Genomic DNA, 26,965 nt, shown 5'->3' on the forward strand with positions numbered 1-26,965 from the left:
CGGTGCTCTGTTATTGGTAGTGTGGTCAAACAGCCTTAGGCTTAACACAGAGGCGTGCAAGAGATCTGAAAATACACACAATTTTCAAATAACGAGACACACGACTGAAGAAGGAGATCCACACCAATTTATAAAAATAGCAAGTATCTTTATATATGTTTAGGCATCGGAAGAAAATCCTTCAGGTAAGTATGTTTTTAAATATGAATTATTTTCAGTTCAAAAAGTCGACCTAGTGCAATTTCTGAGTTCTGCAATGTTAACCTATAGGAGGAAAATCAGATGCAGTTAACCAGTTCTTGTCAGCGACTTACGGGACCCTTCTCCAGGAGTCAAGGTGAGGGGTGTGCAAGGTTTAAGACAGCACAACACCACCAACGGCACTCGATGCAGAGGTGCCAAACAGAGTCAGGTGCCCAATGTTTTCCTATGGAGAATGGTTGAGGTAGAAAAAGGCTGCAGAAGGGGACTGAGAGATCAATCCAGTGAAACCAATGGGTGGCTTTGGTTCTTGCATTGTTGGGGGGAGACTTTGGTCCTAGGGAAAATGCGTCCAGGTGCAGAGGGTCTTTGGGGTGTCAGGTTCCTCAGTCCAACGAGACACTGTCCAGACAATCAAACTAGTGGTTGGATTGCAGTTTGACACTGGAGATCGATTGCTAGTTACGTGTGATATAGTCTCTCTGTATACCAGCATCCTGCAGACAGAGGCCCTGAACGTCATTCATGGCTGTTCCCACAGAATTCATCATTGCACTCTTGACCATTGCCATGACGAAGGACTTTTTCATCTTTCAAAGTGGTTTCTACCTTCAGACCAAGGGCGTCGCGATGGGGGCAGCCTTTGCGCCGGACCTGGCCATCATTTACATGGATGATTTCGAACAGAAACATGTTCTAAGCAGAAACAATCCCTATCGAGATCACGTCACATGGTGGCGATGCTACATTGACGATGTGCTCATGTTGTGGACAAGCACAAAAGATTATTTGGATTCATTCCATCGCTGGTTGAACCAGCAGAGCCTGGACATTCAGTTCACACTTCAGTCGGACAACAACAAAGTGGACTTCCTTGATATCACCATCTTCCATGAAGACAGCAAGCTCTCCACTACCCTGTATCCAAAACCAGCCAAATGAAATTCTTTACTGCGATACAATAGCCACCACCCCGGGGCCTGAGGGATAACCTACCTGTAGGCCAATTCTTGCGAATACGCCGCAACTGTACGAGGAGAGGTGACTACTTTAAGGAATCTGAAGATCTGAGCGCAAGACTCCTGGACAGATGCTATCCATGACGACTCATCAAAAGAGCTCAGAAGCGGGCATGGTATAGCCCTCGAGAAGTACTCCTCACGACACAGGAGAAGAAAGATGAGAGTCTGGAGAGGATAATTTGTGTAACTACCTATTGCACGCAGAGTAACGCCATTCGTAAGATCATCGATAAACATTGGGCTTTGATTGCTGATGACATTGGCCAACACACTCCCCCTATGCATTCCTTCAAAAAGGCAAAAAGCGTTGGAGACCATGTGGTCTGTTCATTCCTGGACTCCCCTGAATCACCTACATTGCAAACTATGTGGAACCTGCCTGTGACAGTGAGCCATTTCAGATGCGGACAGTGCAAGGCCTGTCAAACTACCATACAAACTAAACAGTTTACATACAGACACCATAGAATAGACCTCAAATCATTCACAAACTACAATACCAGTTGCGTAATCTGCTGCATCACATGTCCTTGTGGACTAGCTTACATAGGACAAACCCAACAAAAGATTAAAGCACGCATCCTGCAACATTGCAGCAGAGTAAGGTGTGACGTCCAAGGAGCACCACTGGTTGAGCACTGCAAACAGCTAACCACACACCCGAGGATTTAAAGTGGGTTATCCTTGAAAAAGTAGCCTTAGGCCCAAGGGGAGGCAATATTGGTTCAATTCTTAACCTGAGAGAAAGCAAATAGATGACTCGTTTTGATACTATCCAAGATGGTTTGAATGAACATGATGCTAGTTATGCTCAGTTAGCATGTCTCTTTTAATGCACTCTAGAGAGAGTTACCACATTGTAATTAGAACATGTTTGTGGTGTTGTTGCACTCTACCCCTCTACAGGTTGATCACAGATGAACCCAATCCAACCTACATCTAAATGATTGTATACTGTATGTTCTCCTTGTGAATACTGTATGGACTAAACTACTGTGATTTAAGCACTGTCTGCTATCTATGTTATGCATGTGACTATTACATGGACTACATTATTGTTACCAACGTGGCTTAATGCCTGGTTGCAATCTCGGGCCCTGAATTACCTAGTGATACCCAAGGCCCAGCACGTCTCATGAGATTGTCAATCAAACCATAAATCAGGATGAACACTTTTTCTGACTCATGAACCCCTATTTACGTAGACTCTTGCATTAATTAGATAGGAAGCACAACCCACCGAGGTTATTCCCTAAGAGATGACAGAACACTCGTCCAAACTCTAGCTAGGAGACTATGTCATTCTTATGATACTTGAACATTCAGGTTTTAATTTTGCCAGTAATCAGGTGCCGCCTAAGGCAACCAACATTGTAGTCTGTTTTCCGTTTCTTTGAAAAGGTCTCCTCGCGGTCCTCCTGTGCCCTGCTAGCATTGAGCTGCTGCGGGTGCACGCGCTGCCGGCTTATTTAAGGGATGCACACCGGCCCACCCGCGCTCTCCATGATCCAGGCATGGGAGTCGCATTTACCGCAGTGAGTTATCTGTGGAGTGTTTTTTCAAAACAGTCAGTGATGTTATACTTTGAGTTAGATTATAGGGGTACAGAGGCTTTTCCTTTGTGTTTTCTAATTACAGATTTAAGCACGGGTTTGCCCATAATCTATTGACCAAATTGAAGAACCCAATTTTACATCTAACTGCACGGACCCTCAGGTACCACTTTTTAATAAAGGACATCGGATGTTTGCTTTGATGTAATGTGTTTAGAGATTTTATGCAATAGTTGGTTAAGAGTGTGTGTCGAGACACAATTTAGCTTTTTGACGCCACACTTTCTTTTCCATTTAACCCCGGAATATGATTGCAGTGTTGGAGGATAGATACGAGTGATATACAGTTTTTCTGACGTTCTGCGCATTTCCAGGTGCTTGTAATTATGACACATGTTCACAGTATTCTGGTTCCGACCAGGTCGAGGTTCAGGAAGTACATACAACCTTTTCTGAAGTGAAGTGGCCAGGCATTCCTCTCCTTGTCAGTCAAATATGTGGGGCTGCGATCTTGACAATGTAATCGTGAAACTTAACATATCACTGTTTTTCTGTTAATACTGTATATCATGGCTTTAGACACGCTGTTGGTACAATTACATAGGGGTGCCTTCGAGCCTCCTACAACTATTGTGATATGCGTCCTTCCGCTTCTAGTATGGTTACTGATCGCTATATCCTCCTTTTAAGGTTTTAGCGAGATTATTTTGGAACCCGGCTGGGTACTGTTATTTAATTTGCACGTTTAAACACGCTGTTGGTACAATTACATAGGGGTGCCGTTGAGCCTCCTATAACTATGGTGATAAGCGTTCTTACGCTTCAAGTATGGTTACTGATTGCTATATCCTCCTTTTTAAGGTTCTAGCGAGATTATTTTGGAACCCGGCTAGGTACCGTTAGCTATTTAACTTGCACACGGATTAGCATTCATGTTTATACGTGGCTCAGATATAAGTGGGAATACTCTAATGCAAGCCCACGTATGTACTTACCTTATTTTCAGGTTGTAGCACGCTCTTTGTTAGTAGGAGCCCACGGGCCCAACCCTCCACTATCAACGCTGCCCCACAATCAAGGTGGCATTTTGGTAATTATACCTTTCATTTTTTGAACTTCCCCAATAGGTGATTCTTCGTCAGGTTATTTTAATTCTCTTTAATTTGAGGTGCCCCACCCCCAACCCCACATCACGTACTAGTCCTGAGGAAGACCCCACAGTAAGGTGCAACTCATCCTACACTGACCAGGGGTCGAAACGTCGACTTTCTTTTGCAAGACCTACCCATGAACAACCGATCATTGTCACTGTGTTTTAATTATATGGGATAGGAATGTACAAATGTTATATATGTATGTGGCTATAACAACATGTCCGCCCATGTGATGTCATCCAGCAACTTTTTTGTGTGACCACATCCGACTTCTAAAACTGCTTCACAAAACCCCGATCCTCACAAACCACTGACCACCCCCCTCCCCCTACTTTCTTTACGCCTCACTTTGGGCACAATGTTTATTTATATAGAGTATGTTTGTACATAAAATGTATGTGAATGAGGATGTGAATAAACAACATCACTCATTAAAATCGTGTTACCAGTTAAGCATGTAAACTGGGACCCTTACCTATGCAAGGTTCCTCAGACCGGCAACACTCACAGTTGAGGGGGTCTGCCAACAGAGGCTATAGGCGATGTCAGGGAGTTCACAAGGAGTCACTCAACAGTGGACTAAGTCCTCTTGGTACTTCTTTTGCTTTTCTGCAGGATTCAGGAAACAGTTCTGCTATCCACAAGGTGGTCTTGGTTCCTGTGCGAAGGCTGGCAGGTCTCCCTTGTTTTCGGGACTAATCAGCTGCAGGACAAGTCCCCTTTTGATGCAATAGGTGAAGTCAACAGGCAAGATGGCAGGGTTGGCGCCAAGTCAGTTGCTGGGACTTCTGTTCTTGCTGTGCGACTCTTCTTGTCCATCTTCTTTCTTCAGGATCTCCTCTTCTGGTGCCAGGGGCTCCCTAAAATACTGCATTTAGGGGTGATAAGGTATTGTACGATAGTAGCCAATGAGCTACCTACCTGTGGGGTCACTACGCCCCTATAGGAATACTTCCTGTAGAAAGTGAGCATATAGGAATACTTCCTGTAGAAAGTGAGCATTACCCTGTCCCAGAATTCCTAAGCGTGCCAACACAAAGATGGCTACTTCTGCAAAGTCGTGTCCACCTCAGTTTAACCCACCTTAGGTGTGGTACTAGTCTGGGGATGGCATGCCTACCTGACGAGATAATTTTCCTGCCTCTCCAGGTGCCAAAGGGGCTCTGGCCAAAGAGGATCGGCATCATCTCCTGTGAGGGGGAGCCAGATTCACATTTCAAAGGCAGCTGCTCTTTAAAGCTTGCCGGCCTAATCAACAGGTCATCCTGTGGGAGGGAGTGTGACACTCTTTTCCCAGAGAGGCTTTTGCTCTAGATCTCCTGAGAGTAAAAGGATCTCACCATAGGAGGTAATAACAGTGTCACAGCAGGCAGGCTGGCAGAAACCAGTCAGGGAGCACACCAGAGGCGGATAGGTTTTAGACTGTACCTCTAAGGTGCCCTCTGGGTCCAAGTATTGGTAAATCCATCACTGGAATCAGTGTGGGTTATCAATAAAAGCTGTTTGATACCAAACATCTCTATCTTCTGTGAAGCCATCATGTGACAGGGGAATTTGTTTTCACTAGTGCTCAGCACGTTTTAAAATCGCTGCCCCGGTCACTTGTACTGGTAGTAATATGACTGGCCAGCACAGGGGCACATCTGCTCATGCAGGTATGCCCTCACATGTAATATTCAGCACAATGTCAAAGGGCTGTCAGGCCTGCTGTAGGGGTGTCTTACAAATACTGCATACAGTGTTAGGGGACATGGTATACATGGATGTGTGAAAAAAACAAATGATTTGTGATCAGGGATGTGTGACATATCACCGTTTCACTTTTGTCTGAACCAAGACATGCAGCCTGCCATAACAACCCTGCATGTGTTTGGTAAGGGGTCCCCCTAGGTTGGCACAATTTGTGCTACTGCCCTTAGGGACTCTCTTTAGTACCTCAGGCCCTAGGTACCATTTAACATTTACTAGGGACTTACAGAGGGCGCTAAAGGTTTTGCGAATTGGGGGAACAATTGTACAGTTTTGGAAAAGAGCTCTGGCACTGGGGACCTGGTTAGCAGGAAACCAGTGCATTTACAGTCAAAATCACAAGTGCTACCAGGCAAAAAGTCGGGATGACCATATCAACAAGCATTTACAATGCAATGGTTTCGCCTTTGGAAAAGTTAGAGTTATTGGCATTGTATATGCCAAAATTTGTATTTATGTTTTTGTTTCGAAAACAGATAAGTAAATGGCATTGTCATTTACATTGCCATTACCTTTTTTTTGCAGTCACTTGGCACTCTCTAGCACTCCCTAGCACTCTTTATGCACTCTGCATTTCATATGCACTCCCTATGCAGCACTCTGTATGCACTCTGTACTCTCTATGCACCCTGCACGCTCCACTTCCTATGCACTCCCTATGTACTCTGCACTTTTTATGCAGCACTCTGTATGCACTGTGCACTTTGTATGCACTCTGCACTTCCTATGCACTCTGCACTCCCTATGCACTCTGCACTCCCTATGCACTCCCTATGCACTCTGCACTCCCTATGCAGCACTTTGCATAGAGAGTGCAGAGTGCATAGGGAGTGCATAGAGAGTGCAGAGTGCCTAAAGAGTGCAGAGCCGAATATCACTGATTATTACACAGGGATCCTAGTGCACTTACTTTTTTACCTCAGGTAGACGCATGTTGTGCTGCTGTAGATAAATAACTCAACCAATTAATATGCTCACACGACCTCATAGGAAAAGGTCAATCTTTTCAGATTTTATACTGGCTAATTATAAGGTTGTTTATGTTACTGTCGAAAAAAGAGGAGATGAAATGGCGGCCTGAAGAAAAGGGGGAAAGTTAGGTTAGATAAAAAGCGAGAGCCTACTAGTTTGCCTTTCCAAGACTTTCACAAAGTCTATGCCGATATCCTCATTAAACTGGTAACTGACAGCATATTTATTTAATCAGTGAAAAAGGAGTCAAGGCCTAATCCACTGCTGTCACCCATACAGTCCAGCAGTCATTGAGCAAGGGTCAACTTCCGCCTCCAGATAGGAGATTCTTCCTTTTCACTCAGTTTCTACATTCCAGGAAGGGGCACACCTTCCCAACAATCCAAGGGAGAATGGTGTGAATTGGTGCATGTACATTTCGCCTTAAGAGCTTCTGTCTGCATTTATTTTTAAAAATTGATAAATACAGAAAATTGTGCTCTCCTGCAGTCTTTGATTAATTATAGGCTAGCAGCTGAGCATATTGACAGTATGGGAAATTAAAAAACAGGATTAAATGTATTTAAATATTGGCATATGTCAACATACATTTATGGTATAATGCTAGTATTCACCAGTGGATGTATTGTTATGTAATATTTGACAGCTTCAATAGTTAAAACATGACTGACATCAAAGTAAGAGTGCGTGTCTAAGTTAAATATGGAAATGTACAGTTTTTCCCTAATTATGCAAAAGTGTTGAAATCAACCTGCCATGGACTTCAGCGGAAACCTGAGGAAGAAGTTGAACCATAGCACCATAAGAGATCTGCATAATCTAGAAAAGAAAAGTGTGACTTAGCAGATAGGACCGGGAAAGAAAATAAGCCCGGACAATGAATGGGGAAAAAAGCGTCAATCATTAGCGAAATCAGATAGCTAAATAAGTGCCCCACGTTTGCAAGTCTGGTCAGTTTTTAACTTTTAAAGCCAATTTGTAAGTGTGTTGCAATATACGGATGCCTTTAATCATTTGTGCTTGCTGCTGGCAACGTTTGGCGTAATGGCACTAAATAAAGTAATAAATAATGCCCAGACCATAAAACAAGCCTACAAATAGCCAAAAAAACAGGTCCATTACCTGCTGGTCTGACTATGCATTTTACTTATGCACTCCTCTTAAAATGTCTTACCGAGACGTAGGTTATTTGAATTTGAAGAGTTTCTACATTCAGGTATAATTGAAAGAAAAAAATGTAAATCATTTTTTTCTTTTAAAAAAAGTAATCATTTCATGAGTCATAAGTCGGAAATATGTGCAGAATGTCTGGGTTAACTTTTGTCAAAGTACCAATGGCTTTAAACCAAGTACATATCAAAGTATGTGGCCCAAAGCAATCCTTGTAGAATGTTCCGATATTTCCTGATAGTATAAAGTGAAACCGCAAATACAGCGTAGTGCGGCAACTAAAAACTTTGCAACATTAGCAAAAAAATACGCATCAGAACACTTCACCACCGCCTTTTTTAAAGTCAAGATTAATGAAAGGGGCTATTTATAATGAGCGCTAGTTATTTCTCACGCAGTTTACTTTGGTAAAATAAAGTAAAGTCTCTTGAACTGCCAAAGTAATTCACTCAATCAACGCGCGTCAAACGGGGAAATGGAGCCGGGTCCTCTTTCGTGTTACCAGAGTCCTTGAGTCAGATGCCATACCCACAATACCCGGAAGAAGACTATACACAGTGGTAAAGTCAGTAAGGCCCCATTCCAAAACTCACGAACCCACTCACAACGCATATTTCTTCCCCTTTTAATTCCAGCTGAAAACATTAACAGTTCACCTGACTCACCAAGCAACAATAACGCAGGCAGCGTCCGCCACCAGGAACCGCCCGGAGCCATGATAGTGTAGGGTGGCGTAGAGGTAGCTGCACGGAGTAAGCAGCGCGCCCGCGGTGTTGCAAAGATGTATAAGGGGGCAGTTGGTGAAGACTCTGCCGCCGCACGCAGTCTGCTGTTACCCCTGCGGGTCGAGCTGTCAAGATGGGGCAAGCACAGGGGAGACCTCAGTTGCTCGGCCGCTGATCTATACCAGCGTTGTCGAATCATGTGAGCGTGACGTCACTGGAGGCACGTGAGAGCTGCTGAACCTTTTCCCGTATAATAGTTGATGAGGGACCGTGCGCAGCTCCTTGTGCGCATGTGGGTGGAGACAAGACAATTTTGTTTCGATTTCCCTAATAGTTGCCTGACTCCGTGATGGACATTGCTTCTTCCACTCTTCTCCGCCCCCAATTTCGATATAAGTCGGGCGATGTTTTCCTTACGCTCTTTTCCGCATTCAACTGTAGGAAAACAGAGCCCAAGTGTAACGGCGGGAGGGGGGCGGGAGAGGACGAGGGAGGCGGGAGAGGGGTTGCCTGACTCCGTGATGGACATTGCTTTTTCCACTCTTCTCCGCCCCCAATTTCGATATAAGTCGGGCGATGTTTTCCTTACGCTCTTTTCCGCATTCAACTGTAGGAAAACTGAGCCCAAGTGTAACGGCGGGAGGGGGGCGGGAGAGGACGAGGGAGGCGGGAGAGGGGCAGCTAGGAACAAATAAGGAGACCCGAGCAGCAAGGGAGGTGCCGGCAATGCCGGACCAGACACGGGGGCGTTCCCGGCGTCGCGTGACGTCGGCAAAAGCCAAAGAATCTCGGGAACGCCCCCGTGTCTGGTCCGGCATTGACGGACGCCTCTCTGTTCCAATGGCTATCCTCCATTTATGGAGCTAGCCAATGAAGCAGAGGGGCGTGTTCAAGTCACCCATACTAGAAACTACAGATTTCTCTGGAGGAGGAGCCTAACGGCTCCGCCCCCCAGCGAAACCTAAAAAGGGCTACTTTCCTAGATGTGCATATCCACAGTGGCGGCTCCTCCGCTATGGAGGAGGAGCATGCCCCACTGCTAGTAGAAACATAAAATAATGATAAGTTTGTGCTATTATCATTTTATGCTTTGTGCTGCTTTGTGGGCAGGGCTGCTCTACTCTGCTCTCAATGTAAGGCAGGGGAGTAGTGGTTTGCCCACTCCTAAGTGAGCAATGACTAAACAGTCATCGGGCCGCCCTATCCAGTCATGCGCACTTTCCACATTCTCCATGCAGGCTGCATTATAGCCAGATAGGAGAACATACTCAGGCCCCCATTCCCTGGTTGAGCGTCAAACCAGGGGAGCCTGGGTGCTTACCAATCACAAAGCTACATTGCAGCGTTGTGACTGGTCATTGGAGGCTGCTGTGCTTCCTGTTCCTCGCATTCCACGAGGAGAGCAAGAGCAGAGATGCAGGACGCAGTGGCAAGGAAAGTTTATTTTTATTTTTTTAATTCCTCCGCGCGACCACTTCACAACTCCCTCATGCGTGCCCACCTCAACACCCGCGAGCCATGCCGGTTGCCACTGCACATCTGGTTGTCTAGATATACCTTTGTTCAGTCAATGGACCAAACTGAGCATGTTATATTTAATTGATATTGTCTGAACTGGACTTCCTTTATTCTGTGCACATCTAAATTATAGTTTCATCCAGAGCCCGTTCACTCTTTTTCTCTTAAATGTAAAGCTATTTTTTCATTCTGCAGAAGCTCAGCCATGTACTAAATGGGTTCTAGATTAGTGCCAAAATTCTGATCTATTTTCATTTTTATGTACTCTGTGGAAGAGCCAGTGGTGATAAAAAAGGGTTCAACAACCTGAACAAAACATTTGCTATATTAAATCTGTGACCAATTTTACCCAGCTTCCGGATCCACAAATGCCACCCATTCAAACTTTGGTAGTCCTCGAATATGGGGAACTGGGTTTGAGTCTCTGAAATGACGCTGAACATCCTGTGATTCTGGGCAAATCACTTAATCTCCCTGTGCCTAACAAAAATGAATGTGTCCTTATGTAACACAACTGGTGCTATGTAAAGCGCTCCGATACCCGATTCGGATCAAGTTCGCTCTATATAAAACTCTGTAAAAAAAAAAACAACTTTCAATGTTATATACAACAATATAATTTTGGAATTTCCTATGGAAAGCAAAGCTTGATCGAGCCAGCATAATAAATCAAATGCTCTGACAATCATACCTGTGTCATAGTTTCCACTGAGGAGTGAGACCTCGTCCATTTCTTCACTGCCTGGATCATTTTCCATGCTAAGGTTTTTTAACTGCACTAGTTCTAAAAATCTAAGTGCAGTTTCTGCAAGCATGGCTATGTTTTCTGAAAAATAAAAAAACAATATAAGAAACAGGTAAATTGTTCATAATCACAGGCACTGCAGTATTTTTTCTTCATTGTTCCAGTCAGGATAACTTCCGCACTTGGTATAACACATTTTAATGCAAACAGTTTCATGCTTTCAGTCTTATTTTGCCGAGACTCACAGTCCCTGAAGCGGTTTAATCAGCATTGCAGGCTACAGGAAAGGTACCACTTACTTCTCTTATCACTTAAACAAACGAACAGTAAGAATGAAGCTATAGTAGATTCAGGACTCTAATCAATCATCATCGATAGTCTACAGATCCTTCCCTGCATCATGACCTCATCCAAACAGCAATGCCAGAGTGCCATCTATCCTTTGTAGTCAGGAATGGAAGTGTAGATTACTCCAAAGTTGCTTTCTCCAAAATTGTGCTTTCATTTAAACATCGTTGAAAGTGTATCCTAAGCTCCTGACATAATCTTTGTAATATCCGTCTCTCAAAGCCAGAGACAAACTGCAACCTTATGTCTCCTTCAAGACAGCATTCCAGGCTGACGAAGACATCCTGGGCTGAAATCTTTTTTGTATTTTATCAAGTTTAAGCTGACGGTGAGACTGATTTTATAATAGGACTGAGGACCAAAGTGCATCAACGGTTATACACAACACTAAGGCACGCGATGGAAAAACCAAAGAGTGATTGTTCCAGGTCTGCTCAACTGCCTACCACTCAACTTCCAAACAGGGGCACATGCAGCAGAAGTCGGCCCACGTCAACATGCATGCACCCTCTGGTGCTCTGGTACATCTGGAGTACTCACAGCATGCTGCTGCCAATGACAACATTTTGCCTCAAAGACCCATGGGTAAACTATGAAAAAAGTTGTTGGAAGCAAAAGGTCAGACTTGGCAGAAAATATCAGCTTGAATTTAATTTCCACCATGCTGGAGCCATGGTGATGGGTCCGCAGTGATAAGCAAAACACTAAACCTTTATTTCCTGCTTTTTTCATCATTTACTGCTCATAAGTGTTCTAAAGCTGTTTGATCGAGTTAAACTCCACTGAAGTATTATCAAATTATTGCAATGTTAAAATATTGTTTTTCCACTATGCCCTCCCACATGTGCAATCACGATCTTGTTGATTATTTTTTGATGGTGAATGGGCCAAGAGAATTTAAACAAGGTGCCACTCGGGTGATGATAACATTGGGATTCAATCTTACTGTACACATTTATTTTATTCATATTTTAATTGCTTAATTTATCACATCTTTCCACCACTCTTTCGGGTGATGCCCCAATGGCAAAGACAGACTTACAGCAAGGACGACAGAGATTTAAGTACATTTGAACAGTGAATCATGGTGGGAAATAAAATAATTTTGTGAACATGTGGAGACTGGGTGAGCATCATCAGGTAAGACCACAGAACAACTCAAAGAGGGGAATTAGGTCCACATTTATGAAAAAGCAAATGTTCATGCAAATTGGAAATCCAAAGGTTGATTTACCCCCAGATAGTGCAAGCAAGAATAATTGGAGCACTGGCAGGCCGTGTACCCAGTACCTGCTAAGCATGGCTTCAAATTACGCGCCTGCTTACTAAGACCAGGGCAACAGTGCATGGGAAAAGGCTGTATTTGGGACTTAAACAGCATGGTTTTAGAGTTTTTGGATGTTTAGAGAGCACTGTGTACAGGGATGCAGGCTCAGTGCCTACTTGCCATGTATGCCATGATCTGATAATACTGTAGGAAGGGCTTTGGGTACCTGGTGTAGGAAGCTGGCTCTGTATATGGTGTACCCCTAACTAGTTATAACGTGCCCAGAGTCCAGAGATTCCACCAGAAAAGTACAGGCCTTAATGCTCTATGTGTGGTAGTGGGGGCGAGCAGCCTTAGGCCTAACACAGAGCAGTGCAAGACATTTGTTATGAACACTGTGACCATTAAATGACACATGAATTCGAAAAGGAGATCCACACCAATTTTAGAAAAAGAAGCTTCTTTTAAGATTTTTTTTAAGACCAAGATGTACGCAATAAGGTAAGTATGTTTTTCAGGAAAAATACTACACACTTTAAAAAGTGGACACAGTGCATCTTCAGTATCTGCCTCTTTAGACCACTGCTGTGGTCACTTAAAGTGGTGATGCTATCTAAACGGGTAGTGATGAAGTCAGAGTCCTCCTCTTCCTCCTCCACCACTTGGGATTCACTATCCTCTTCCCCAGTGGGGGACGTTTTACTTGTCATGGCCTTGTCATTCTCTGCCAGCAACTGCTGCAGATGGGCTTTTGTGGGTTTAGGACCCTGGGCAATTTTCCAAGCCTTGCACAGCTCTTTGAGTTGGTGAACTCTCAGCTGTGCATAGGAGGATGGGGTAGTAGGTTGAGATCCTGGGAGCTCCCTGGGTTCTCATATATGGTGTTTAAAGTAGTTGGGAGCTTATTAGAACCTTCCAAAAATGCTAAGGACTGCTAAGGGCCTGACAACTTTACAGACGTTTAATTTCTAAACAGTGGAGGACTTAACCAAGGTCCTAACACTAGTTTAAGTACATTGGAGGAAAAAATACAAAATTGGAAAAAACATTTACCTAAAGGCAATTTTGAATTTACTCTTGTGAAATCACATATTAATCAAGTGTACAACAAACGTCGAGTCTTGTACCCCACCACTGCACCACTAATGTAGGAAGCTGGCTCTACATATGGTATACCACTAAATGGTTATACCATGTGTGGGAAAGTGGGTTTCATGCACAGAGTACAGAGATTCCCCCAGACGTATACAGGGCTCAATGTAAACCCAAAGTTCTTTATTTGTGGTAGCGTGGGTGAGCAGCCTTAGGCCTAACACAGAAGAGTGTAAAAGACATTTGTTATGCACACTGTGATCTATAAATGACACTCGACTCAAAAAGGAGATCCACACCAATTTTAGAAAAATAAGCTTCTTTCAACATTTATTTTAAAGACCAAGATGTACACAAAAAGATAAGTACATTTTCAGGAAAAATACTCTACACCTTAAAAAGTGCAATTTTCAGGCTGTGCAATGTTACCTAAGGAGGAAACAAGAATTCAGGTTATCATGCAAGTAAACAACTTGCAGGACCCACTCTTCAGGGTTTCAGGTCAACACCAGGCAAGGAACAAATTAGTACCAAGAATGCTCCACCAGTGGCACAGGGGTGGCCAGACGAAGAGGTCAAATTCGGTGACGGGCGCCCAATGTTAACTACAGGAGACTAGGGGTGATTGAAGATGTGCAGCGTACAAGTGAGTAAAGCTGAGTCAGGGGTGGATTTCCTGGAGTTAAGGTAAGAAAGGGGGGGGCCACAAGGCAGCACCAAACTTACACCCTCAGCAGCTCTGGGGCAACCGGGTGCAGAATGCCAACACAGTGTTGTCACCCAATGCAATTCAACGGGGGGAGATCGGTTTTGGAAAGAGGCTGCAGGCGCTGATCAGGAGCCTGCATGAAGAAAACCCACAGCTGCCCAGATAAGTTCTGATGCTAGGTGATGTAGGGACACCATTGTTTAAGCTCGCCAAGGACCAGGGGCTTCTGGTGCAGTGGTGTCCTTTGGTGTGAGGAATAGCTTACCGTGCAGGTCACGGTCAGGGGGAATCTTCGGAATTAGCCTGCAGGCGTTGAGGTAGAGTCCGTCAGCGTTTGGTCCATTGTGAACTCTGGCTCTAAAGCACTGGGGAACCTTTGCAGGACCGGTAGGCCACTTGGACTCGGGCCATGTGCGTTGGGTGCAGCGGTGGGTCCGGAGGCAGTTTCGCAGTTCCTCAGGGCTGTGTTCCTTTTCTTTAAAGATGGTTTCTTCTGAACAGGTCCCCTGTCCAAGGGAAGTCTTGATCTTTACAAAAGGCAGGCAGACCAAGCTTTGGAGGTTGCTGGGCTGCAGGACAGGTCGTCTTGTGGTGCAGGATGGTCAATGGCAGCAGATAAGCCGGTAGGACTGGGGCGAAGTCAGTTGGTATCTGCAGTCTTCTCTGCTGGTGCGACGCTGTAGTGTCCGGCTCTTCTTAGGTCATCAGGATTCCGATTTCTGGGTCTGGGGGAGGTACCTAAATACTAGATTTAGGGGTGTTACAGGGAAGTAACAGGTAGCAACCAATGGGTTCCTTACCTGGGGTGTCTACACACCTCTATTATGCCACCCTCTTGTGGGACAGGGGCACAGTCCTAGCCCTGATTGGATAAGTCCCACCATCTTCAAGATGGTGGACACTGAAAAAAGTGCTTCACTTTGCCTTCAGCATGTGAAGGATGGAGTTGGTGAAGGAGGGCACACCTGCTATTCTTACTTAGTTTTGTCGCTGGTTCTCTTGCCAAAGTTGGGGGCTTGAACCGGGGGCTACAATCTGCTACTAGCAGCAGAGGCTGGGGTTGCATTTAAAAGGTGGCAAGGCCTTTGAAGCTTTCCTCTCGAGCACTGTGCCCATCCCAGGGGATGAGGTGTGACACCTCCAGCCAGGATGTGCTTTGTTTCTTGCCTCAGAGAGCAGGGGCTCTCAACGCAGAAATTCAGAACATGTCTGGAAGTCTGAGGTGCCCTTTGGGAACATGTTTCAATAAATCCCACACTGGCATCAGTTTGGGTTTATTCAAGGGAGTTGTTTGGTACCAAAGTCTCCTGGGTTCAGTAAAGCCATAATGGTGCTGGGGAACTAGAGTTGTTGAGTTTCCAGCCCATGTACTCGCTATATTGTAGGGGCATACCTATTCATACAGATATGCCCACATCGGAGATATAGTACACACTGCCGCTGGGCTTGTAAGACCTGCTAGAGGGGTGACTTACCTATACCTTAAGCAGTGCTGGTTGGCATGGCACACAGGCAGCGTGCCATGATGACTTTGTCGTTTTTCTCTGCACCAAGGCATGCAGGCTGCAGTGGTAGTTTGCATGGCATTAGTGAGGAGTCCCTAGGGGAGCCCCTTCACTCCTAATGCCCTAGTTAGCAGGGTACCATTTACTAGGGACTTACAGGGGGATCTGAAGTGCCATTAGTGGTACAGTTTTAGGGAAAGAACACTCATAGTGGGACCCTGGACAGCAGGGGCCCTGTACTCTACAGTCATAGTTGCATCAAAAGCCAGGCAAAAAGTGGGGGTACTGCAACAGGAACCCACTTTCCCACACATGGTATGACCAAAGTAGTTCCCAGCAGACATGGCCACATAGTGACTCCAGGTACGGAGGACGGCTGAAGTGGTCAACGCTTTTGTGAATACTTCCCCACGTATATAATTTAGGCATATCTCAAGCCTACTTTAAGAAGTGCTGCACTAGAACTATTTTTATAAATTTAAAGTAAGAGATTTCTGCTCCAAGATGTAGAAAACTTAATTAGCTTTGCAATCCCTTTGGAGCTTTACTTAGAAATGGGTGCTTTTAACAATCTAGACATCATTTTTTGGAAAGCTTATTTCACGGTCCCTAATGGGTATACTAATGCTTTACAAATACCGAGTCATCAAAAACTGAAATGATATAATTTCACAGAACCTCAATACCTCCCTCCCTGGTCTATTCCACACATTCTCGCCAGAAACCCCATTTCCAATATCCGCAGGGAAAGCCCTGGCAAGTACTTAAATCCCACAATGCGTTTGGTAAACGCCAAAACAGAAATGCTGTGGACAGCCTGGAATCAACCTTTAAATATGAATACATTTTGTAAAAACCACTTCTTTCCACACAGCAAAAACACTGAGAACGACATTAGCAGTCCGCAAAATCAAGTAATATAAAACCCTCTTGTTGGGTCCCCATCTATACTCTTTTTCAACGTTAAATCATTACAAGTTACCACAATGCCAATTTGCAACATTCCAAACTACAAACCCTACCTCTTATTATGACCAAAATACAAAACTCTTGCTACATCCTTAATATCAGAAGCTTCGCCGGCCAACCATCTACCAAGCCCTACATGTGCAGGATCTTAATTTTGGCCAATTCTTGTACTGGTTCCTCTCCACGAAAACTCACTTCCTTATGGCATGCATTCAGTCTATCCAATTCCTACTCTAAAAATTTTATTCTAAAAGAATCACTGTAATGGCTAACCACACGTTGAGACTCAACCTATAGGGAATCACCTTTGGGAACTATGCATAAATGACGACTGTATGTCATGTTTTGCATTCGTTATCACCTACAAGACATCAAAATCCCGGGCTTTCTACAAGTTATCCATCCAAAATAGATATTAATCGTTGACTGTTATGTGCAGAATTTGAATTTCTTACCAAAAAGCACCTCCCACATAAATAAACATCAGCATGTGGTGACTATTTTCCTCCGCTCTATACCATTATCCAAATAACATCCTGCAACTTTACTCTGCATTACATCTTTGTTCCTGTGATCTATTTTTTGCTTTTAAATTTATAATTTATTTATGGTCAAAAAAGAGAACTATTTATATACTTCCATATTTAAAAATTCCATCATCTTTTGTACAGAATTCCATGTTCTCGGAATTCATCAATTTGTCCAATGAAATCTAGTGATTCAATTGAAATAAAAAGAGGACCAGCCGAACCTAAATAAAACATAATTATATAGCCTAATAGGCACTTAAAAAGTCAAGAGCTATGCTAGGAAACTGGGTGATTGAACATTACCATCTCTCCCAAAATGTCCTAATACCAGCACAGGTGCTTTAAGCTTCTGCAAGAGGGCACCACACCCCACCAACTTTTCAAAATTAGTACAACGAGGGGAGTGAGGAGTTATTAACTATTCTAGACATCTTGTGACGATAGCATAGTAATACATACTCTTGAGAAGTTGGAATTAGTAATGTGGTGTCAGCACTGACCATTACCAGGCAACACGTTACTGAAATTCTACTAATGAGTCTGCATACTGGCACAAATAGCTATGATAGCTTATGCCAACACAAATACAATATATATTGCTTTAGCTGATAATAGATACAAAACTTTTGAAATAGTATAGCATCTTATGTCAAATCTATGCAAGCAGTTCTTAAGTCCAGGAGGCACAGTTTTCTGCTTATTACCTCTACATCTATGAGAGGGGTACATAGAAGCAAACAGCAGAGATTCCAGACATCAACAAGCATTGGAAATGCAATAGGTCTCGCAGTAGTAAAGTTTGAGCTATAGGTGTTATTTATTTTTTTGTTTTTTATTTATGTGTTGTTTTTTCTAAATAGCTAAATTAATAGCTTTCTTCTTTACAAAGCCAATAGTTATAATTTTTGTAAATGTGACACCTCTAGCATTTGTAAAGCAACATGTTTTGTATTAACGGGACTTATATGTGACTTATATGTATTGATATAAAAAAAATGAATGGCTTTAAAAAACAATTAATAATACGTAAATAAAATGGATTTTATTTTATATTGCCAATAGCTTAAAGCTTATTAAATATATTAAGTGAAGATGCTGTGGTTGCGCTGAGTGAGGGTGAGTGAGGGTGAGGGTGAGTGAGGGTGAGTGAGGGGTTGAGGGTGAGTGAGGGTGAGGGGTTGAGGGTGAGTGAGGGTGGGTGAGGGGTTGAGGGTGAGTGAGGGTGGGTGAGGGTGAGTGAGGGTGAGTAAGGGTGAGTGAGGGTGAGTGAGGGTGAGTGAGCGTGAGTGAGGGTGAGTGAGGGTGAGTGAGGGTGAGTGAGGGTGAGTGAGGGTGAGGGGTTGAGGGGGAGTGAGGGTGAGGGTGGGTGAGGGTGAGGGTGAGTGAGGGTGAGGGGTTGAGGGTGAGTGAGGGTGAGGGGTTGAGGGTGAGTGAGGGTGAGGGTGATGGTGGGTGAGGGATTGAGGGTGAGGGGTTGAGGGTGAGTGAGGGTGAGTGAGGGTGAGGGTGAGTGAGGGTGAGGGGTTGAGGGTGAGTGAGGGTGAGGGTGAGTGAGGATGAGGTGTTGAGGGTGGGTGAGGGTGAGTGAGGGTGAGGGTGAGTGAGGGTGAGTCTTTGCCACTAAGTGTGGCTCCTCGGCCCCCGCGGGATGTCACCGAGTTACTAGTTAAATTAAGGAATTTAGCAAAAGCTAAAGATGGGCTATGATATGGTGCATGTGCTGTGTAAAGGTCTCTGTAGACTTTGTACACTAATGCACCAGCGGCTGATGAATAGGTGCCAGGATCAGCGAGCTAGAGAATGTCCTCTTTGTTCCACCGGCCAACACTGTTGATGCAGTTTGCATTGTTTGCACTATGCAGGTAGCCTAGCCAGACAAGCCGCAGTCAAGGCGGGGTGAGCTAAACTTGCCAAGAATGCTATTTGAGGACGTATGTAAAGAAGGGTGTGCCAATTTTGCATATAAAGGACTTGAGTTAGTTACCCTTCGAACATAACCAGTTGGTCTGTGTCCAGCTGAGGTGACTGCTTGCTCTCTCCATCCACCAGAAACTGAGTTGTAAATCAGCACAGGGGTCCAGTAAGCAAACCAAACAGGAGTCTACCCAAATCAAGAGACAGGCACATTTTGCTGCAGTGCGTTCTCATTTGCACGAAACCTTTGACAGAGCTCAACAGCGTGGGGTTACTTTGTGACTGCAGTGACTTTAAAAAGCAGTGAGAACGTTGGACTGCTTAAACTGTGCAGCAGTCTAAAGACACACAAATTCAAGAGGGTTGTCTTGATTCTGCCAGATCCGGACATCTTTAGAAAAAAATCTGCATGATTCTGACCGAGACGCGTAGGGACCAGCTTTCGCCATCTTGCCTCCCAAATAGCTCAGTCTCACAGAAACTAGTAAACTACATGTTCCAGCCCCGTCTGCCTCCAGCATTGTGGCTTCCTACAAACAGTAGGGGTTTAAAGTAGCAGGCGTGAGTCACCGACAGTCTCAGAGGCAGAGGAAATTAAAACTGCAGACGATTTACTGAAAAGGCACCGAAGTGATTTGTTGGGGGTGAAGGGGGGCGCTTAAAAACGGGAGCTGCTTATACTGCTGTCTCCGGACACAATGAATTCCTTCCGCGGGTAATTTCACAGTGTCATCCAGAAGACGAAGGCAATTGCTGCACGTAGCCAGCAGCTATGTCTGCGCCGGCTTCATTAAAGGCGCACCTTAAATCTCCAAGTAAAATCTAATCTGGCCCGCAGGCAGGATCAGAAGATAGCGCAGGACTTTCTGGTTTGTGTCGATAAATCAATCCCCCGGCTAAGCAAGCTCTCTCTGGGTTTTCAAGTCTTAAACGGGTTTTAAAAGGCACACGGAAGAGCTACGTAGGTTTGCTTTCGGCATGTACTCAGGGCATTGATATTGGGCACCCGGTGACCCGGAAGAGGTCCGTGTGCACCACCACATCGCAGAATACTGTTTCCGGTGTCGTCTGGGGCTCCTCAGTACGGGGCGACCCTGCACTCTAAATAAAGGTGACCTTGAGGGTACTGTCCTACAGACATAAGAAGGGGACGGGTGAGTAGCAGCGCTCACAGGGACCCACTCAAAACGGGGGGCCATGTCTGCACAGCAAAGCAGAAACCGCCCCATCACGGCCACTTAGGCAAGCTGGACATCTAGTGAAGGGAAACAAATGTAGTCACACATCTCAAAGCATTTCAACAATAAATAAAAACAAGACTGACCGGTGACGGCGAGCCTAAGAAGGTAAACACCAGGGCGACACGAAGGAGAAACATAATCGGGGGAGGGAAGGAGAAGGATCGGCTCCGAGATCAAGGCGGACGGGGCAACCTGAGGAGCGGGTGGTTTACGAACATAAGAAGGACGGTGTTAGGAGTGAAGAGAAGAACAGTTAAGGTAGTATTGGGAGCAGTAGGAGGAAGAGATTCGATGGAAGGTTGCAGCGGAAAGACTGTAGAAGAGTGCTGGGAGAGAGAGAGAGTGGGGAGGAGAGTAGGAGGAGGAGGGGGGAGGAGAGTAGGAGGAGGAGGGGGGAGGAGAGTAGGGTAGGCACGGCGAAGTGAAGAGACAAGACGGAGGGAAGGCAGAGAAGTGGAAGGGGAGGGGGAGGAGAAATGCGACACGGCGGGCAGGGGGGGGGCGGAGCAGGGGTGTGGGAGGAGTGCGCCTTGAGGGAAAATACGGCTGGGGGCATGTGCACGCGCTTTTAAGCTCAATGCGCATGCGCATTGAGCTTAAAAGTCACGGGCACTGCAAGGAATCGCCACGATTCCTTGCAAGTTGGACAAAGAGTGGATAAGCCCCCATAGTCTCGCTTGCTCGATGCGCATGCGCATCGACAGGCGAGACCTAAAAATGGACTCCCTGAAGGTGAAATTATCTGAGATAGTGATTTGAATGTTCCAGGTAAGACTGTTTATGTTTATTTTTATGCGGCTTGGAGAAGGGGAAGGGAGATAATGACAAGAGGATCTTTAATGGGGAGCTTTGAACGGACTTGCAGGGAAATAGCTTGTATTGCACCCAGAACAAATGAAGTGTACGAAAATGTTGAGGACACACCCTGAGCATGGTGTTGACATCAGTGTAAGGCATATGTTGGCCTCATTCATTCAGAAAGACTAAATGCAAAGGTGTCATCACCTGTGGACACATGCAGAGGTATGGAAGTATACAGGACTGCAGCGGGCATAGTGTATTAATCACAAACTCTTGCGTACACCACAAAGATGGCTGGAAGTATAAAATAATCAACTAAAGCGATGTGCAAACACAAAGCAACACATTTTAATGCATCAGCTGAACTATACATATTATTTTCTCATGTGGTATGCTTTTTTTACCACCTGCCTGATGTTATTCCAATTTAAATTCTACTGGAGAAAGACATGAAGCACACGTGGAAAGGCTAACACTTGGGATGTGACGGCAGGCTTTTACATATGATATGTCCGTTTTAGGTCTCACCACCAGAGTATTTAAACCGTCTGGATGGTAAAGAACTAATGGGGGCCTGGAACTTACAGTGGGCTTTCAGCCTGCCCATGGTTCATCATTGATAACCTTTATTATCACTCCCATTTGCTTGATTCTTATTCAACAACTGGGCATCCTTACCGTGTGTGTTCTTCCTCTTCTGGAGCTTTGACTCTGTACAATCTTCTACAGTTCCACTGCTCACTTTAAGGAACCTACATTTATTTTTTTTTATTCAGTAGTGCATGAGAACACATGTGTATTTCAGCTATCTCCCTCGTCTACTTCTATCCTAACAAAATATCCACGCCATGCTCTGTGTTGCTCTATCCCTCGTGTGCTGCTCGCTCTGTTGGGCTCTGCCTCCACCAAAGCATGTGGGCTACATGTTGGTTTTTCATTAGTGTGCATCTAATCATCCACCTTGTATTGCGCTCTCCCTTGTGTGCAGTTTTTCCCTCCTCTACCCACCTAGCTTTCTTTTAATTATATCACCCTACGCCCTTAATGTAATATTTTCCATTTTCTGGAGGGGCAGGCAGCAAATTGCTGCTGGCCTCTCAATCTTAAAGAACAAAACAAAAAAGTGCTTTCACACAAGTTACAGTTCAGCCTTTTTCATTGCCTTTTTCATTTTTTTTACTGAACCTTGTTGAACTGGTAAACAAAAGAAAAAGGCACCTGCGTCATTATGTACGCATGAATACACCATCAGGCATGACACTGCCATCACCTGCATATCTGTGCCTTATTTTTTGTTTTGTTTGTTGCTGTACATCATCAGCTTTTTGCTGATGCTCTACAGCATTAGTTAACAGCACTGGCAAAGACAGTTGGTGCAAAAAGCAAGACCGATTGGCTGTTCTAATGATGGTTGTCACTAAAGTTCATCTTCTAAAAAGAACAGTTTGAAAGAACATCAAACTATTCTAATCTTTGGTTTATATTATTTGCAATCTATCTAGCCAACATGTCAGGCATTTCATGATAGCAGATCTAGCCAACAAGCACAATTTGAAACTAGCTATGTTTGCGCACTAAACATTCCAACATGCACAAAACCTGACAGTATATAGGCAGCGTTAGTCTTTAAATGTGGTAACATGCTCGATGAGACCTAAATCTATTCTATAAAAATGATTCCAAATAGCTGATCTACTCGCCCCTTGGATGAAGAACTAATGGCTTCTTGGCCCTATTTCTTCTCTGAGGAGTACTAGCCATTATGTAGTCGGAGTATTAAATACATTAAATCCTATTCATTTTCCAGCTATACCACCCCTGAGGTTGAAGGTGAAACCTAAGGTCTACTACTCAACAGCGAGTACTAATACTTGTACCATCCACCTTTTGGATATCACCACCTCTCTAAACAGATCTATTGATCTACACAAATTGCTATGTTTCATGCAGACAGAATGTTCCTGGGTCTATCATTAGGGCATGATAAATGGAAGTCTCTTTAAGATGGTTCTGAAGAAGGAAAGAATGCCTCAGCTGTATTAGGTGGGTATGATGGAAGCTTAAACGCTTCACCTGAAAACAGAGTTTGTTCATTGACAGAGGTCACTTAGCCTTATGCTTCTTCACACATTTTAAAATAAGTACCCATTCCATTGTTTAACTACTATGTCTAGTAATAGGCTGAGACACCTATACCAAGGATTGAATCTTTATATAAAAAAAGCAATAAGAGGCAATAAAAGGTAAATACATACTTAATTTACAGCTACAGAATGTAGCAGGTAGTTTCCTGGAAGTATTATTGTGATATATTTTCACATTTTCCCCCACAGTTAATTATGCTTGAATTGTATCCAAAACTATGTAATTGGACAGAATTCAGTGGGGTTCAGATGAAAACGTTAACAGGCTAGCATAGTGTATTTTGGTTTACTCTTCCTTTAATTAATCTTCCCCACTGTTCTGCATCTTAATCACAGATTAATGAAATGTGAGCCCCGGCACATGTACATTCTTACCAGCGTATGCCAGACGGACGATGGTAGCCTCATCCTGAGCCAAATGCGCAATACCAGGCAAAATGTATTCTGGGTAGATGTTGATATCATTGCGCGGGACCTCCTTCACCAGGGCTAGAACTTTTGTAAGCGTCCTCACTGCTTCTGCCCTCACCCGGGGCTCGGTGTCATTACTGAAATGTAACAGATAGGGTGTGATGCGATCCAGTAAAACATCAACACTCAATCGTGGTGCCAAATGGAGAACAAGTTCCAGTGCAGCGAGCTTGGAATCACAGCACTTAAGTGTCTGCAAGCACGATGTAATAACAGACACCAAAATGAGCAGCCCATTTTCCTTAGTCTCGCCCTCAGATTTCTCAGACTGATCATCACCACAGAGGTTGTGGATGATGTTGTCCAAGTCCTTGCGGATGACGAGGATTCGTTCATCTGCAAGCAGGAAGGTTTCCTTGGCAAACTGAGCCATATATGGCTGCAAGAAGGTGTAGAAGATCTCTGGGAAGGCATTCCCCCTCTGCTGTTTCAGGTAATCTTCAGCATCCATTCGCTTCTCTGGATCGCGCTGGATCATTTGTGAAACCTCAGAAATTAATAGGGAGAAAAAGCACATATTTCACATCTCCACAAGGCAAAATTAATGTTTCCACAAATAAATGGGCTAGAATTGTGCCTTTTTATTGTGCATCTCTAGAAAACATTCTGGCGTCACCATACAGACCAACAACACAGGTGCTATAAGTTAGAATACAACAAGAAAGGAAGTATAAAAGGCAGAGAAAACAGGATATCTGTAGAATAAAAATTCTCTGAACTACTTGCTCAATTTCAGTTGGTAGGAATTACTCTAGGATTTAGTATTTTAGAAGATAACTTATATTACGGAGGAGACTGATCTACCTATGTCACTTTTTTGTACTAAGATTTATGAGGAAGCAATGTGCCTGAGGAGACAGAAATACTCAAGTAAATTTATTTGGTATGTATGATCCAAATAAATGACAATCTTCAGAATTAAGTGCAGAGACACTGTACTCCAACTGAAAGTACTGGAAGGTATTTTAATGTATCTGACAAGAGAGTCTGTCAGCCACTCTCATCACAGTAAATGATGCTTCATCCAGCATTATGTGTAATCACCAAACAACTTGAACCAAATAACCCAGCCTAGTTATAATTGTAGTATAAATCACCGTAACCCACCCTAACCCCTCCCCACCCTCCCCATTCCAGGAAAGACAAAAATATTCACTGCAAAGTTTTTATTATAAGCTCACTGACACTGAAGATGCCCACAGTGGCATACTAATTAACAAAGTTAAAACTAAATAGAAATAAAATAGAATACCAACGGGTGTGAAATAACAGGGAGCATGTGTCATGCCAGCAATCCTGGTAGTGGCCCAAAAGGACTACAGTGTTTCTGCTTATTAACTTTAGCCTCTCCTTCTAATGTCGGGAATAGTACAGCAGAATGTAAGAATTCAGATCATCTAACTGTGAAAAGGGCGGAGCGGCAGAGATTCTGCCACATCTGAGCTTCTTCTAAGTGTAGACTGGACATCACTGAAAAGAGCTCCTTTCTCCCCATTGAAAAAGCGTATGGCAATGGGTGAATTGTCTGCTGAGGCTTGGTTGGCTGGTAAATGATTAAAGGGAAAGCATTTTTGTAGCGCTTGTAATTATGAGAGGGAAGTTGAAGACAACCGATGACAACCCAGGAAAGAGAAGGTTCGTTTGGCTCAAATGAACAACTTGTGCTTTTCTGTGTGGAAGTACAAAGGCACATATGCTTGCAGATAGGTTGGAACTAAGGAGTGCTAGTTTCGTATCACAGTAGAGGTTGTCACCCAATTGAAGACACTTTCATTAAAATGCAGAACTAATTAAAGAATCGACTTGTCACAATCTCTCTACATGTGCCGCAGAGTTTTGAACCAGTGCTGCTAATAATAGAGGGCTGGAGGGCACTGCACCTGAGCAGAGAGAGATTTAATGTAAACAATAAGTGAGGCCAAGCACTTACCTAAATTCACTTACTAGCACTGCCTGTGGCACCACAGGGTTAGAGGGAACAAAACCTACTGCAATGGGGAAAATCAACGGTATAGTAGGCAGATTCCAGAGGCAAGAGTGTCCTAAGAAGTGGAGGCCTGGGATTATCGCCAGCACTAACTTTTCTGCCATAATATTTAAAAGGAAGCAATCTTGGGAAGCCAAATCTCTTGTCAAGAGATAAGGTCTACCAAGAAATACACAAGTAAATTAGTAGTGATGGAAACAGGCAGTGAGAACTGGTCCAGTGTAGACTCTTGCTGTAGTAACGGAGTGCGTGTTACCGAGATCCCTGCGAGCTGCCCAGTTGGAGAAAGGAGAAAGGGAAACTGTTCGCCGGACCCGCTCCGCGGGTCCCGCTTCACCTGGCCATCACCTGTGTGCTGATTGCGAGGCGTGCAGGGCTGCGAGCGTGACGCGGGGGACTCCAGCAACCAGGAGTCCCCGCGAGGCCTCTCACCATCACCTGGCCCGCTCTCCCTGCAAGGCACGCCCACAGCACACAAGCATATACCCTCAGTAATACCCGCGGGACGCGCGCGGGACTCAGCCCGGGGCTAAGACCGGGCAAAGACCGGGCAAAGAGCGGGCAAAGAGCGGGCCGTTTGAGGCCGTTCGAGGTCGGAAGAGGCCGGGCCGGGCCCTTCCCCTTGTTATTTTATTTCCACTCAAAAAAAGGAACAATGTGCACCAGAGAAACCAGGAGCAAATCTTCCTTGGCTGCGGCTGGAGCCGCGAAAGGCACCATCGACAACTACTTCGTCAAAGCCGGATCACTCTTGATAGAGGAAATAGAAGTTCTGGAGAGACGAATTTCCCAGGAAATAGACTGGGTCAGTAGATCTTCAATGGGGCCAATGGCCCAAGCTAGAACCCCGGATGGAAGGTCCCATCCCACTAACAGTGCACAGAGGGATATGGGAGAAAACCAGCCACCTAGTGTTTCAACTACTGACCCAGACTTTACAATCGAGGCCCCTAGCGACCTTGAGGACATGAGCTTAATGGCCCTGCCTAATACTCAAACACCCCAAATTTCACCTGGAAGCCTGTCACCGACACTTGAACCCAATATAGTGGTAGTTAATGACAAAGATACCAGTCCCGACCGAGCAAGGGGCGTTAGGGAAGGTGCAATCCAAAAAAAGAGGAAGGGGGGACAAAATAAAGTAGGTAGTAAGATAAAAACACCAAAATCTAATCCAT

At 44.5% G+C, this 26,965-nt stretch overlaps 1 protein-coding gene across 1 annotated transcript in view; it reads right to left on the reverse strand.

Moving 5' to 3' along the window:
• Positions 1-26,965, reverse strand: part of PIK3R4 (phosphoinositide-3-kinase regulatory subunit 4) — a 250,220-nt gene that overhangs the window by 195,908 nt on the left and 27,347 nt on the right. Inside the window, exons 4-5 of the mRNA XM_086949456.1 lie at positions 23,705-24,287; positions 10,756-10,890 (exon numbers count right to left, since the gene is read on the reverse strand). Coding sequence (XP_086805582.1) covers positions 10,756-10,890; positions 23,705-24,287 — 718 coding nt within the window. The remainder of the gene's footprint in view (positions 1-10,755; positions 10,891-23,704; positions 24,288-26,965) is intronic.

The sequence above is a fragment of the Lissotriton vulgaris genome, unplaced genomic scaffold (assembly GCF_964263255.1).
Source record: "Lissotriton vulgaris unplaced genomic scaffold, aLisVul1.2 SCAFFOLD_2103, whole genome shotgun sequence".
NCBI lineage: Eukaryota > Metazoa > Chordata > Amphibia > Caudata > Salamandridae > Lissotriton > Lissotriton vulgaris.